Here is a 17,127-nt window from a genome sequence, read left to right as displayed (position 1 = left end):
TAACTCGAGTAATATTCACCTCCAGAGCTTTTGCTAGAACACCTTTGAAAGAGTCATTCTTGGTAAATAAGGTTTGTTGAAGGAATAAGAAGAAAACCCAGAGCTGCTGGAGGCCTCGTGATAAGGAGAGAGATTGGGCCTGCCTGAGTAGACAGCCAACCTGGAAGATAACCACAACATGGACGGAAAGTTTCTCTAGGGTGATGCCATGTGAAGGTCTGGATTCAGTAGTCACAGCCAGACTTTTAACTATATGGCAATAGATTCTCTTTTGTGCTTCAAGCATTTGAGTTGGGTGTCTGACACTTACAATTAAAAGATCTCCAGCTGATACAAATAAACTAGTAGACCTTTCATTACATGGCTTATCTAGAAGTAGTAAGTGAATAGGGCAGGAGTAATGAAAGGGGTTTGAAATAAATACAAAAGAGAATGGAAATCTTAATAACAAAGTCAAGAAAAACAGCATTAGTATGGCTAGAGTAGATGGTGACTCCCTCAACATTTATATAGACAAATCATTAAAATTTAACAAACCATGCCCTAATGCCCCAGTGGTGAAGGAAGGGCAGGGAAAATCCCTCCTCCTGCCTTATCTTGTTACCTCCCACACTGAAGAAACTTCACTACAAAGACACTCCTAGCATCTCTTTACTAACTCTGTTACAGCTTTCCAGAGGAAAAGGAGTGACATAATCAGGAAGATTAAAGAAAATCTACCGAGAAACTGTATTTCCATAGTTCACCCCCTGGCACTTCCTGTTTCTCCCTAGGGGAACAAGCTGTCTTCGAGAAATACCCAGTGTAGGGGCACTTGGGTGGCTCAGTCGGTTGAGCGTCTGACTTCAGCTCAGGTCATGATCTCGCAGCTTGTGAGTTCAAGCCCCACATTAGGCTCTGTGCTGATGGCTCAGAGCCTGGAGCCTCTTCATGTTCTGTGTCTTTCTTTCTCTCTCTGCCCCTCTCCCGCTCACACTCTGTCTCTCAAAAATAAATAAACATTAAAAAAAAAAGAAATACCCAGTTTACCCCATTTACCCACCACACCATGGACTTTAGGGAAGCAAGCCTTGCTTCCATGGAGATGCCTACCCAAGCCCTGAATTAGTTAGCATTAAGTGGGCAATTCTAATTCTGAAATTCAGGGGAGACTGTGTGGCTCAGTCGGTTAAGCATCTGACTTCAACTCGGGTCATGATCTCATAGTTCAGAAACCCAATACCTGCATCTGGCTCTGTGCTGACAGCTCAGAGCCTGGAGCCTGATTCTGATTCTGTGTCTCCCTCAATCTCTGCCCCTCCCCCACTCATGCTCTGTCTCTCTCTGTCCTCTCTCTCAAAAATAAACATTAAAAACAAGTTATCAAAAAAATAATTCTGAAATTCAGTAGAGGTTAACCACATTCTTCAGTATTAGTGTTACCACTGATAAAAATGATACTTGGCTTTAACCAGCCTTGCATTTGTTTTTTTTTTGTTTTGTTTTGTTTTGGTTTTTTGCTGTTCATGTAGAACTCAGACAGCAGAGGGAAAAAAAAGGATAGAAGGGGATTATATTTTCTTAGTTCCCTTCAACTTCAGTACTTGGGAGATTCAACTAGATCTCACCTTCAGATATTCAGTATTAATGTCCTCTCTTTAGGAGCATACTCGGATCTGTTGCAAAGAGTTGTTTATAAGCACAAAAGTCAGATTTACATTTTATGAGCTTCTATGTGGTATTTTGACAACTAGTGACAATTCATTCTCTTAACAGAAGCTAAAAATAAAATAATGGGTGTTGGTTAACCTAAATATAAAATTATAATAGGACAAAAATAAAAATGTAACATAAATCTGCTAATAATTGAAAAAGTAGGAGAATTAGTGTATAAAATTACTTGGTATTGAAAGTTGGACTAATCACGAAAATGAAAACTAGCATAGCCTAAAATCACGTGCTGTAGAACAATGAAGTGACTGAAATGAATACCCATAGTCAATTAGCTATAGCTGTTAATACAGGGCTGGAGAATGATGGGAGGGATCATTCATAGCCAATCTTCATGGGAACACAGGAACTAAAGAATACTTGAAGCCATGCTAATTCTTATTTGAAGGAGGAGGAGGAGGAGGAGGAGGAGGAGGAGGAGGAGAAGGAGGAGGAGGAGGAGAAGGAGGAGGAGGAGGAGGAGGAGGAGGAGGAGGAGGAGGAGGAGGAGGAGGAGAAGGAGGAGGAGGAGAAGGAGGAGGAGGAGGAGAAGGAGGAGGAGGAGAAGGAGGAGGAGGAGGAGGAGGAGGAGGAGGAGGAGGAGGAGGAGGAGGGGAAGGAGGAGGAGAAGGAGGAGGGGAAGGAGGAGGAGAAGGAGGAGGAGAAGGAGGAGGAGAAGGAGGAGGAGGAGGAGGAGGAGGAGGAGGAGGAGGAGGAGGAGGAGGAGGAGGAGAAGGAGGAGGAGGAGGAGGAGGAGGAGGAGGAGGAGGAGGAGGAGGAGAAGGAGGAGGAGGAGGAGGAGGAGGAGGAGGAGGAGGAGGAGAAGGAGGAGGAGGAGGAGGAGGAGGAGGAGGAGAAGGAGGAGGAGGAGGAGGAGAAGGAGAAGGAGGAGGAGAAGGAGGAGGAGAAGGAGGAGGAGGAGGAGGAGGAGGAGGAGGAGGAGAAGAAGGAGGAGGAGGAGAAGGAGGAGGAGGAGGAGAAGGAAAAGGAGAAGGTAAATAAGGATAAGGAAAGGAGGAGGAGGATGTGAAGGGGAGGAGGAGGAGGATGGAAGGGGGAGGGGAAGAAGATCAGCTCTGATAATTAAGAAGTGATAATGGGATGATCCTTGGTGAAGACTGGGATTCCAAAAGAAACCCAAAGAGACAATTTTTAAAGTCAACAGGGAGCTTTTATAGAAATTATAGATAAACTGGCCTCCAGAACTGAGGTGTTAGGAAATTCTGCTCACTAGAAAATGAATTTCATAAAGCAAGAAAATTACGTACACTGTTGACAGAGAGAAGAGAGGTTGAAGAAGGATAAGAGAAAGGAAACTAACAATGGAATTTGAGAGCATAGCCCATGGACACAGACTGATTTAAGAAAACCTTAAATGGATGAGTCACAGAGGCTCAACTAGAAGTTGTAGGGGGCGGGGGTGCAACATGGAGCCAAATTAGAAGAGGAACTGCTAAAGAAGCTCACTTGGCTGTGGATGGAGGTTCCCAAAAAAGTAAGCTATTATTTCTAGAGAAAGCATTAAAGAGACTGCTTGAAGTTTGAGCCCTGTGCCAAACTAAGCAAATAAATAAATATAGATAGATAGATAGATAGATAGATTTTTTTTAAGATTTTAAAATTTATTTTTTGTTGGGGGGGGGGGTGAGAGTGCAAGCAGGATAGGGGCAGAGAGAGAGAGAGGGAGGGAGAGAGAGAATCCCAAGCAGGCTCCACGCTGCCAGCACAGAGCCCGATGCGGGGCTCAATCTCACGAACTGTGAGATCATGACCTGAGCTGAAATTGAAAGTCAGATGCTCAACTGACTGGGGCACCCATGTACCCCTATACAGGTTTTTTTTAATCTGTGTATCATCTAATCAATATTAATTGATTGGGAACCTTTTCATTCATCTCCTCTGAATGCTGTCTTGTAGACTAAAACACCTTTCTGTTCAAGGGGCGAATATATGCATACTTCACAGCAGCTGCTTTCAAATTTCACAGGAAAGAAGAGTGATTTTGGAGAAAGATAACCAAAAAAACCCCACAAGACTACTATACATTATTTATGTGTCAGGCACTGTGCTAGACACTTCAGAACCACCAATAAATGTCATTATCACAATAAATAGGTATTATCTTGCTTTAGAGAGGGGACACTTAGCTTAGGTTAAGCAATGGGATCAGAGTTCATACAGGTTGTAAATGGTAGAACCTCAAATTGAACCCAAGTGTGTCTAATTCCAAAACCCACGTCTCATCTTGTAACACTACACAGTGGAGAAAAAACTTGACTTATTCCTTACATTATTGTGGGTGGAATTTAACTGGTGAAATTTCCACACTGAAGTTTCCACAATGGGTTCACACTCCTTCCCAGGGGCCAACCATCCTCATGTCATTCCTTCTAATTGACACATATTCAGCACCTTCCTGAGAATAACTGTACTGCCTTGGCTCCTATTCACACATTCGCTTCCATATTTCACTGATGGCCAACAGCAGTTTACACACTAGCCCTCAGAGTGATAAAGTCTGTGGAGAACCTAAACCTATAGAAAATTTGTCCAGGGTCGAGCTGTAACTTCCCATGAGGCATATACTGGTCGAGCATGTAGACTCTGAAGCCACACTGCCTGGGTTATATAACGTTTATGTGCCTCAGTTTCCCATCTGTGAAGTAGGTATGAAGTTTTCAGGATTAGACGTGTCACTTCAGAGGAAGTACTTAGAACGGTGCCTAGTGCTTAAGTTGATAGCTATTAATAATTATGCATAATTCATTTTTTCCTTTCTCTGAAATGTGTTAAGAATTTCCTAATTAGTTTGATTATTTGTTCCCTTTTACTAGAACACAATCTCTTTTTAAGTAGAAACCACTTCTCACCTCTTCTGTATGTCCTGCAGTGTTTAGCAGAGGGGACTGAGCACAGCAAGCATCCCTCACATCTGAGGAACGAGGTTGTATTTGAGACATTTGCTCTGGAGTCAGGGTTTGGATCATCGCCATCTCTACACATGAAGTTCCTAGCCACACTAAAAGCTTAGCAAAGAAATAATAGGAAAGACTGAGAGGAGGCAACTTGACCTCCCTTGGCTCCCAGACATGGGGAGAGAAGTCAAGAAAATGAAGGCTTGTGAAGTCTCAGTAAAGGATGCACATTTTGCCCACAATCCTCCAGCTCCATTGGTCACATACCCTTTCCTCCACGATAACAAATTTTTTCAAAAGTATGTCCTTTAACAACAACAACAACAACAACAACAACAAGTTCTGGAGCCAAATAAGCTTGGTAAATACTTCACATGTGATCATTGATGATTAGCAATGTATATTAGCATACTAAAGGATCCCAGCAAATCTTGCAATAAAGAAGTCCGCTTCATTTTGTTTAACCTAGTATTACCAAAATCCATCCTATCATGTAGTTTATTAAGATAAGGAACAAACTGTCCTTGGAAAATGACTTTCTACAGCTAAGTGCCGGATGTGCTGTTTAGGGCGAGGGACAGAGAAATCAACATGAACCAGAGGAGTCAAAAGAGAGATGAATTTCTGTACTAGCAAGAAGCTCTGGGTGGAGTGGGTGATTCACAAAGCATCAGATCCCAATTCTGAGGAGCATAACCCTAGTGAAGTGTTCCCTTCATTTATTCTTGAAAATAGAAATCCAGCTCAGTCAGTCAGTCAGTCAATCAATCAATCTTTATTAACTGCCAACTGAACCTAACACTTTCCCAGGAACACACTGTATCACAATACATGAAAACCACCAGGCTAAGGAATATTTCTTTCCTTGCTTTTGATTTCTTATGAGTCTGACCTATTCTTTGCATCATTTCTACAAACTAGCTGAAAATTTGACACCCTAGGGGACCTTAAACAGCATGAAAGGGATTGCTAAATAAGCCAATAAGACACTACTTAATAACCTGAGGACTGTGTGGTATTTTAGTTTCATTGCCTGATTTTATGACTTCTGTGAGCTAAAATTAAAATTCCCAAACCCATTATCACTGTAAGAAGCAATCCAAGGTTGTAGCTCATAAGCAAAATAGCTCTTTTCTTCTCCAAGATTTCTTTATCCTTATGGCTGCTCTTTTCCATCAGCAGTAAAGAAGGGGATAAGGTTGAAAATGAAAGAGCTTCATTAATTTCAAATATCAAATTACTGGATGACTTGGGTTTTCAATGGTTTAGTCCTGCTTTTTAATTATTAGTGGTAAGAGAAAAAACACTTTATAATTACCTTTATTCTAAAGTTTCTATAAAAGAATAATGACCAAACGAGGTAATACACATTACTGTATCCTCAGTTCTGCAGTTCTTTATGACTACAGCTTTCAGGGCATGTTATTTCCTGTGGAAATAAAAGGGATTCACTGTCCAGAGAGATTGGGGTGAGGTCGCCATCTAGTGGCTGCCATTCAAAACACGCTGGGAATAGCATCGCTGGGCTACTGCGCTCAGCCCAGAGGAGCTAGCAAGGGATATGGGACTGTCACTGCTGCTTTGCAGAATCCTGTTTGAATTAACAGCTCACGAGGACTTCTTGAATAATTAATTCAGGATGGCTGTGGGTTCTAAACCATATATCCATTTTTACATCTCTTTGCTTACATTCATTACATAAAGCTAAGTTACCCTTCAGGCATATAGAATAGTAACCTTACCCCCCACACATACTAAGGTGTCTATGTACATACAATTGGGGGGTTTTGGATACTTATTATGGTTCTGTTTAGCTTCATTTTTGAGGGGAGAGGGGTGAGTGTTTTAGTCTACACTAAAATGTATTCCTCACATCACCCCTAATCAATTCCATTGTATTTTTCCCATAGCATAATACAAATCATTTTTCTTATGATGGTTTGTGAAGTCCAGCAAGCAGCTTGATTTGGTGATATCACAAAAACATGAATTTGGAGCTTGAATTACACAGCTCCTTCTAAATTTCATGTCTTCTTGAATGTAAAAAGACAATAAGAACTCTTATTTTGCAAGGTAATGGGGAATTACAGAAGATTTAAGGAGCCGATATATGTAAGACAGCTATCTCAGTATCTAATGCCTACTGGGCACTGAATATATGCCTCCTACTCTTCCTCTGTTCATAGACTCTCCTTACATACCTACCTACCTACCTACACACACACACACACACACACACACACACACACACACACACACGCTTTACCTCCACACATGGCTCACTATAATTCCAGACTCCAGAAGTACTGAAACTCATGAATATAAAATTAAATTATAGGACCCCAAATTGTAGGACCTTTAAACAGGAGAGGTCCTTAGCAGTAATAGAATTTCAAGGTTAAAAATGAGGAAATGAGGAAAAAGAGATTTATCATATCTGTCCCAACAGCAAAAAGTATTTTAGTTAAAATGACTGTATGAAACCCCAGGGATCCTGACTCTATCTTGACTATCTTAATCACAGAAGAATCTAGAGATAATTTACACCACTGACTTCATTTGACAAGATTCAGAAACAGTAAGTGACTTTTCCAACATCTGGCAGAGAATTAAAGCCAGGGCCCAGATCTCCTGACATGAACAGTGTTCTATAATACCCCATGCTACCCCCCAAGTTTTCTTTTCATATCCTAGTGCACTGCTCTGGAATGTTAGAAAGTAGAGATTTATTTGGATACAACACGGAGGATGCCCTCTCTCTTCCAACCTAGACCTCATTAAATTTTACCCATCAAATTATGGCTAACTAGCTACCTTAATTAGCCACTCCTGCTTTCCCCAGCCCAAAATGATAATTTTCTCTTCTGAATGACAACGACAACCCACCCATTTTGGAATCTCATTACATATTCTTTGTCTTATTTTCTATTACCTGGGTCCTATCTACTCTACTAATTGGTTCATTATTTGAGGAAACAGATAATCTCTTGTGCTTCCTTCTTTTTTTCTACATCCTTAGCACACTACTGATATGTAACAGGCTCTCAAGAAATACTTATTGCTTATGTGAAGCTTCAAATGTTCCTTTACTTATGTATACATTCATTCATTTATATTTGTCCTCCTAGAATGTAAATTCCAACCAAGTCAAGCACTTGCCTATTTCTTCACCTCCATATTCTTATTGCCTTCTAAAGTAGAACTCAAAACATGGTAGATACTCAATAAGAATTAAATAACATATGTATTTAGCTCCTTCTAAGTATCCCATAGTGATCTAAGTACATACTTTTACCTATAATGTTCTGAATTTCTGGTTTATTCATCTCCCTCTACTGGAAAGTCAGTTATTGAGAGAAGAAACTGGCACCTGGGAAGGTGATTGATAAGTGATTTTTGAATAAATGAATAATAAAGGATCTACAGAACTGTACATCTACTCTCCAGATACATATTCTATGCCTAAGGATATCTCATCAACATACAGTGACAGTAATGGGTAAATTCTATAATACAGATCAATGAAAAGGGATTATGCAAATATAGAGGAAGACCTCCTTAGCCTTACCTGAGCTTGTCAACAGAGAACATGTCACATGACTTCTGTTAAGCAAAATAAAACATTTTTTTTTAAAAACCCTTTGCTCACTGAATGACCAAGAGTACTATGAGAGCAAAGACAGACAAATTTCACTACATATAGCTGTACTCACCCTCAGCCACATCATCATCCACAGTTAATTTAAGGCTTTTTCCTCTCCGCACCACCCGAACGGTGTGCCATTCATTGTCATTGAGCTTCTGCCCCGCATACAGGGTCTCAGGTCCTTTGCCTAAGGACGATGGTAAGTGTTAAAGTTAGAATCAATTCTGAAAGTAGTAATTATAGCATCAGAACTGTCAAAGCCACACTGGTGCACATGACCCAGTAGCATTCAAGGAATCATGCCCACCCAGAGCCCATCTTAGTTTCACTGATCCAAGAGAATGTTCCACTATTGCCCCAAATGCAAAAGTCTCAATTCATATGGACATTGACAAAACAATGAAAGATATAAGTGTCCTCCTCTGTCTACAGATATAAAGTTCTAAAATGCCAATGGTAAGCAAACATTTATAAGAAATGTAGTCAGCTGTCATTTTGTTTCTCAAAGTCTTAGATTTCAGATGAATTTCTTAAAGATACGAGAAACCCATCATGTATTTTTTTTTTAGAACTATTTGGTCACTTAGGCATAATACACCAGTCTGGCTTTTGGAGAGTATTCATCAATTGGATGAGAAAAGAGTTCTGTAATATATATACTCTTAACTTGATTTTGCCATTAACCCACGGTCCTACCAGAATTCAGCAACCATAGAAATCACTACAGTAATCACCACAATAATAATGTTGAGGTCTAAACCCCATGACAAATAATGCTCCTGAAGGGAATGTGAAGTATTCCAGATTTATCTCATTGCTCATCATCCTCCAAAAAGATATAAAAATCTAAGAAATGAAATAATGTAAAATTCCAAAATAGAACTCTTCTAGGTCAAAAAAATATTCAGTAGAAAGTGCCACCAAATAAAGGAATAAACCAAGTTGTCTCTAAAGATCCATGATCAAGATGTTCAAGAGGATGTTCAAGTGCACTCTAAGGAGAATCTGGCTCAACAAGGAATTACAATATTTAGGGACAAAAGCTGTCAAGATGAACACTGAAGCATGAAAAGAATTTGGTTAGTAATGGCAGGGTGGTAGAAATGTCATGTTTTGCTCACCATTGAACTGAGATGTAAATTTAAAAGACAAAGAAGATTGCATAGAACCAGAGAACTTAGACCAAGTTCGATCTTTCTTTGTGGGTAGCTGAGCCCATGCAGAAAGATGCCATGTAAGTCTTCCTGGATTAGTCAATCACTATGTAGAAAGCCCTATCTTTGGAAATAGCTGGGGGGAAAAAAGACGCAATACGTAACTGGCCAATATGTCTTTATGGATATTATGCATTTGAAATATGTCAGAATACACTTGGATCCAACATATAGGAGGAGCACAGGCCTAGGTGCACAGTAGGTGCTTTAATGAGCACTTATTGAGCAACTGATATCTACATAGGTATTTATTTCCTTGGAAACCATCAACTAAGGTCAATACATTTTTATCTAAGAAATTTTGAAAGCTTATTATATAGCTTTCACTTTCCCCCCTTTCTCTGCTCCAAGACTGAGTTATTATATACTCTTTAGGGAAGGAAATTTAAAAAGTAGTATCACTTGGGTAAATATCTTTTAAACTAGGTACTTTTAAACTGTATCCTTTGAGTTATTAGTGTTGCTATTGAATGCTGGTTATATGAGTAATGATAGCAGTTGAAGTTTGGGGGGATTTTCTTCTTAAAAATAAAGATTTTCAAAGTGAAAAGGTCTCTTTTGATTACAATGTATACAATAAATAATTTGCATTAATTTTTTTTTCAAAATGCACCTATACCCCAAGTACAATGCAAATTCACAAGAATTCTAAGGATTCAATGAACTGTAAAGTGGACCAAATGTATGTACCCAAAATTGGGTATGATGCCAGGAGATCAATGAATCTTGGGGGGGGGGGGGGGGGTTGGAATTCTATAATAAATCATTTTATGTTCAATCTTAGCTTTCTTTGTGAGTATTCCTGTCTTAATATTATATAAAGCACATGCATTATAATGGGATTTTTCCTATATGTCACTTCATTAGGTAGCACTGTTTATTATTTCATTAAATTCAGATCTAAGATTGATGTAACAGTCACTTTTACAATAGCAAACTGTGCAGGCACTGAGAGAAAATGGGCTACATCATGTGGGTGCTTTGAAGCAAGAACAGATGTTCTCAGAAGAAACAAATCTGCCTTTGTTTTTTTGTGTGTGTGTCTTTATCCTCTTTATTCTACATGCAAATGCTTCAATAAGAAAGAAGAAAGTAAAGAAAGACGTAGAAAATACTGGCTATGGAGGCAGAACTGTTACAAAGGCAGACTATTTAAACATCTATAGGTGGCATCCGTTCTTTAAGCAATTCTTGCACATCACTTCATTTTTATGATTGGGAACAAAATAAGAGGGAGAAATACTAACACAAACACAGTCACAGTTTAGCAAAATTGCCACATTAGTGTCATATTAGCCACAGAGATGTAAAACAAGCTTTGCAATTAGCCCAGTGTGTTTAAAATGCCGCTGACATTTTGCAGGTACTTTGAATTTTCTTTTGTCCTTGAAATATCCATTCTAGTCAAGTTCAAACAAAAATATTTAACTGTCCATTTGACTCTAAAACTTTAGGATGTGATGGTCTATAACCAAACATGTAAAAAAAAAAAAAACCAACCTAAAACCTCTCATGCTGTCTCTCACCCCAATAATTCTTGTTACTCTGACAGTAGGAAAAAAATCCATACCCATCTCATTAAAATGGCAGGGAAATGAGTATTATTCAATATTCATTTTCAAGCAATAAATACAGAAATCATAGTGAGCTTCTGAAAAAAAAAATCTCATCTTCCAAAAGTGGAGAGTCAATGGCATTTATCTTTAATCAAGTCAAAAGGTCAATGCATCCTACCAGAGAGAAAGTGATGTTTAAACTCAGCTGGAAATGTAGACAAATAGAGGGGAAGAGCAAATCCAATCTGTAGCCTAAGCATAAAACGGGCCTGGTAAGTGATAGAAGATGCAGACACAAGTCGAAAGTTGAAACATACAAACTGTTAGGTTTTCAAAGAAGGAGGCTTTTGTCTAGGGAAGACTTCTCTGGAAGATTCAAGCACAAAGCCGGTGAAGAAGCATCAGGAAAACGGTGTATAAAGTTCTTCCCTTTACAAAAAGGATGGTCCAGATAAGGAGAAGAAACTTTCTTTTTTAAATTGGATTTTTAAAAGGAACTGATGGGAATTTAGGTTTTTAAACATTAAAAAAAATACTCAAAGCCCTTACTTTTCCTGCATTGTCCTTTTTCTTTTTTTGTAGCCAGGAGAAAGGTGATCTGTGATTAGACACATATTGGATGTGAGTATTAGATTCATGTTTCCTTCTTTTATAGTTTAAATAGTAAATATTGATCACAAAGGGAAAAATTTTTGATTTCCTTTAGGCTGCTTAGTTCATCCCTGTTTGCTCTAAATACAGAAAACTAATAATTTATCTGACACCTTATAGTTGAATTTCTCAAGTAATGACCCCTGTGACTGGAGTAAAGAAGCAAAATTACAGTTGAAGATTTCTGAGATACAGAGGTCTATAGAAGTGTTCAATTGTTTATTATCATAGGAAAAAGAGCCTTAATGAATCCTTGGGCAATACCACCCACATTCTCACTCTTGACCTAGTCTCACTGCAAACTCACTTAGCATCATCTCTTTTAATTAAGACATGTTTCACCAAAGATGGTATAATTCTCTAATGGACGGGGATAGAGAATGAGGCGTCACAGATGAAAAACACAAATAGAGAATTTTCTTAACCTAGCTACAGTAACCCTGTGGAAGACCTATTTCTTTAAGAAGCCAGAACTAATACTAAAATAAAAGTGAAAAATGAGGAGAAAAGCATTCTTTGAGAGACAAATCATTGCTGATTGCTTGGAGGAAGATGACTTAGATAGATATTAGTAGATTGTTCCCTCTGGGGAGGGGAACAGGGAAAGGGAGTGTGTGGGAAAAATCTGTATTTGGGTTATTACTACAGGCACACACCTTCACAAGGTGGACTCTGGATTTTAACTATTTTCAGCCTATTTAGTTGTTTTCTTTTTATTTCTTGTTGTTGCTTTTTAGTAGACTGTTCATATTACATGAATTTATTATTCCCCCCAGGAGCAACATAACCAGTACAACTACAAGACACCCCGATATACATTAGTTTGTCAATAAATTTCTAAAACCTGCCCAAACCAGGTGGTTTTGCTCATACACAGGGAGGAGAAATTCCTTCCATCTGCCACGAAGGACTATCTCCAAAAGTGGGTAGGTAAGAGTGGAAACTTACTTTGCTTGGGGTAAAGGGGCAGGGATGAAGAGGGCAATATCTGTACGATAATCACTTTGCATTACCTGATTATCTTTCTACTTGTCCAAGAAAGAGAAAGAAACAACAACTTGATTTCTCTTGGAACCATGTTTCACATGAGTCCAAACTGCTACAGTGCATAACAAAATACGAAATTCAGTCCCTCAGAAAGGTGTAGCAAAAGGCACGTGATTATACATTTCAATGGTATGATAAACACTCGAAATGACTGACTGTGTTAGGTTTAAGAACACCAAATATATTTTAAAAGAGAAAACTTACCTTCATTTCCACCAGCACCCTAGGTTGGGCCAGCTGAGCTACGGCAAACTGTTTACTAAGCCTACAGCACCATATATTTTATCAGTCTTCCTCCCCCGAAAAAGAGAGAGAGAGAGGTCAGGCGAGTAAAGGCAAAGGCAAGGAGGGGAGGGTGGCAGAGACATAGGAAGGAAGCATCTTAGTTTCTGTCCAAAGCAATTTCAGGTTCTGGTTGTTTTCTTCCGGTTGACAACCCAACAGAGAATAAGAGGTGTTTTGTTTTTATAAACTCATTTTTTCCCCTGAAAGCATTCATTACCTTTGAAAGAAATTTTAGATCATTTACTTATAGAGGCAATTGGGTAAAAAACCTCAAACAGATTCCTCCATTCTCACTGGAGTCCTGGAGTCTCAGAAAGGGCTTCCAATAACGGATATGAACATGGGAGGCTTTCTGGAAAACCTTCTGTTAAGACGACTAACAGTGAGGTATGTGAGAAAGACAAGTGACCCACTTATTCACCCCGAGCACATGTACCCTCCTGGAGACCCTGTTTCTAGTTAAAATCCACTAGAAACACCACCAGTAATTACTGAACCTGAAAGTAAATGGACCATCGAGCCTGCCACATACAACATATTCAACTATGGGCTGACACCCCCTTTCCCTTGGCTCATCCTCTACTCTGCTAATAGAGTACTGTTGCTAACCTCTGATAGTGTATCACAGTGTACCAATTCATACATTCAACTAATGGTACCTGAGCATCAACATGGGATCAGGCACCAGTCCAGTGCCGAGGTTTCAGAGAAAATAAGACAGATAAGGTCTCTGCCTTTACACAGCTTACAGCCTAGTCTGAAGTGAGGGAGGATAAAGGACAATACCCAAACATACGGTAACCATCAGATGTGGTTGAGTTCTATGATGAAAATGAAACAGGAGGATATGACGAAAAGTAATTTGGGTGGAGAGTGGGAATAGAGGATGGGCTACTTTATAGCAAGTCTCAGAAAGGCCTCTCTGAGCTGACTTCTCCACTCTTGCCCTGAGTACCCGGTTGGATGGAGAGCTCTTAACTGAGGAGGTCAAAGCAAGCTTCTCTCCGGAGGTGCGTCTGAGGCAAATATCCGAGGCAATGGGAACAGCAAGAGCAGAAGCCAAGAACAACCTTGGCATATTAGAGGAACAACAACAACAAACCCCACGGTGGCTGGAGCTTGTGCCCAAAGGAGAGCGTGTGGTGGGAAAGAAGGTGAAGAAGTAAGCAGAGGCCAGATCACAAGAGGACACAAGGACATGGTACAGAGCATGAATTCTGTTCTACATGTATCTGGGAGTCACTGGGAGGTGAGGGGTAAAGGGATCCTATGATTTAAAAATCTTTCTGGTTGCTATGGGTGCACTGGACCCAAAAAGGCCAAGAGCAGAAACAAGGGATCTCAGGGAGGCTGTTAAAGGCAGGAAATGAAGGTGACTTGGACTAAGGAGGTAGGAGTAGAAATGGAGGTGGTGAAGTTTGGGGTGCATTTTGGAGGTGGAGTCAATAGGATTTGAGATCACTTTTGAAGGTGGACTGGGAGCGGGAGAGGAAAAGAGAGGAATCAGTCTGAGAACCTGGGTGGTAGACACACCCTCCGATGAGAAGACAAAGATTCCAGAAAATGTTAAGACATGACTGATCTTACTAGTCAAGACAGCTTGCTTCCGTTACTTGCACTTTTCCTACGAAGCATCAGTTATACTCAGCACCATCCCCTGGACATTTCCTACTGCTCAAAAGTGTGGCTCCAAGTTCACTGCCTGCATGATTTTCTTAGTATGGTGTTAATCTGCACCTTGGGCCACCACTGCCTACTGATGACTCAGGGTTACAGGATTCCTGCTGTCTTTCTTTCCCTTCCTCCCTCCTTCCTTCCTTCCTTGCCTCTCTCCCCTTCCTCCTTTTTTCTTGCATAGTTTCAGTTATGTGCTCTGGCCCATGCCTAAGGACTGCAACAAGGAGTGTGCCTAACATTACAAAGCAAACCCTGGCAGCCTATTCAGTAGGATCTCTAAATTGTGATCACAGTGTAAAATGAACCCACTCATCTCGGCTCGGAGAATGGCATCTCAATTTTGAAATGCAGTGAATCCAGGGCTGATATCTCTCTAAAGGAACAAATGACTCCACAAAAGACGAAAAAGAATCCTGCCCCCAATTTACTGCCAAATCTCTACCTTAAGTCATAAATTTACAGCATTGCTTAGGAGAGGTGAGGTGAGCACAGTCTCAAGATTTCTTGTGATAATCTCTCCCCATGAAGCCACTTTTCAAGAGATTAGGGCAATTTGCTCAGGGATAGGCAGAAAGATGCTTTTGTAGGTATTGATTCTATTCTTGTTTAAAAAAAAAAAACTTTCTAAACCATACTAGTATTTTCCCCACTGCTGTCATGATATAATTAATACAAATTAGGCTTCTTTTCATGATTTAAAACATTGTTGTACCTTAGGGCCTTTTCTATATGATCTTATTATTTAGCACTAAAGACACAGATTTTGAAAATGATATGGACTGAGCGAAAGAAATCCGTACCAAGATATGCATTGCAGCCTATTCCCCTAATATCCTCCTAATAAATGCCAATTTAAGCCTTTTCCTTGTGAACTGACCCTTTGAAATAAAAAGCAGAATAAAAAATGTCCAATTATGAATTGAAAGGCAGAGTTAATTAATCCCAATAATTAATGTTTTGCTGTCAATAGAAATTAAGGAAGGCATAATACATCTTCCACTGCTCCTCTTCCATAGACTTTCTCCACTTATCTACCTCGACCCACCCCTTTCCAGCTAGAAATGTGCACCTTTCCAGGAACTCAGCTACACTTGTACCCTGTAAATCATCACTGTGTCCCTGGTATTACATATAATATATGTATATATACATATACACATACATATGTGTGTGTGTGTGTGTGTGTGTGTGTGTGTGTGTGTGTGTGTGTGTTTTCATTGCCTCCACTTCTGGGCCCTTTGAAGGAGAACATGCTACCTCTAAAATCTCCAACACCTCAGCAGAGTACCTTACACCAAGAAGATACTCAACATATTAGGGGGAAAAAAGCTAGTGGAAGAATAAATATAATTGAATAGATTCCACATCAAACTAGTAAGCAGGATGAGAAAGGGAGAAGAAATGGAAAAGGAGAAGAGAGTTGTAGACTATATTTCAGCAATAGAATAAACCTGACCAAATTGAGAAGGTATTCAATACAATAATAATATATATAAGTGAATTAATAAAATTGGATGAAAAAATAAAGGACAGTAAAATTATTGAAGGTGCTGGAAGAAAAAGAAGGGGAGTAGAAGATGTTCGCACACTGCTTTGTGGCAGCTGAGTGAATTAGGCGCTAATTCCTAATTCATCTTGGAGCTAAAAGATACCAGGCAGCAGATACAAATAAAGACACTACGTTTCATTTTAAATATATTTTTCCCAGCCAGAAAAAAAACTACAGCTTTCTGAGAAACTGATATGAGAATGAAAGCAACACTGATAAAAAGATGCTAGTTGCTCTGCATTTACAATCTCATTTAGTTTCCCAGTATGAAGCTGATATGGTTTCCCCCAGCTTTGCAAGTAAAGAGGTAGCACAAAGGGCTACAACCTGCCAAGGTCACACAGCCATGGGACACAGCCCCCAGTTGCCCTGCAAAGTCTCTCTGCTGTAGCTGCATTTGTTCTCACAGCTTCATCACGTAAGTTATGCCCCTGGGCTGGCCCAGTCTAGAGATCTGAGGACAAACAAGGTGAGGCCAGGTAAAGGACACGCAAGAAGTGGCAGAACACAGTGAAATAGAAACAGAAAATCTAATCTTGGGGTTGAATGAAAAGTGGGACCTGATTTCACTTTTTATTTTTTTATTTTTTTACTTGCAAGACTAGGGTCAAGCCCTAACCTACTAATAAAGCCAAAAGAAGTTAAAAGTTTATACTAGAGATACAAGTAGAGGATAAATAGGTCATGTTGTGTGCCCCTGCAGCAGGCACTTGTGGTACCCTGCATCATGTCTCCTGGGCCAAGCTCAGACTTTAGCCATGACAGCAGGACAGCTGTAAGCTCACACACAGCCTGACAGTCCCGACCTCAAGCAGAGCCAACTCTTGGGACTTCTCTAAAGTCAGAGTGTCTTCATTGCCTGCATGCAAGAGACATTAAGAAGTGGGGGAAAGGAGAT

The 17,127-nt window shown here is 39.8% G+C and overlaps 1 protein-coding gene across 9 annotated transcripts in view; it reads right to left on the bottom strand.

Moving 5' to 3' along the window:
• NRXN3 (neurexin 3) overlaps positions 1-17,127 on the bottom strand; it is a 1,573,300-nt gene that overhangs the window by 813,244 nt on the left and 742,929 nt on the right. For all 9 annotated transcript variants that reach the window (XM_042943952.1, XM_042943953.1, XM_042943951.1 and 6 more), the window contains one exon: positions 8,318-8,437. In XM_042943952.1, the coding sequence (XP_042799886.1) occupies positions 8,318-8,437 (120 nt within the window). The remainder of the gene's footprint in view (positions 1-8,317; positions 8,438-17,127) is intronic.

Source organism: Panthera leo, chromosome B3, assembly GCF_018350215.1.
Source record: "Panthera leo isolate Ple1 chromosome B3, P.leo_Ple1_pat1.1, whole genome shotgun sequence".
In the NCBI taxonomy this organism is placed as follows: Eukaryota; Metazoa; Chordata; class Mammalia; order Carnivora; family Felidae; genus Panthera; species Panthera leo.
This window is presented reverse-complemented; position numbering and strand designations above follow the sequence as displayed.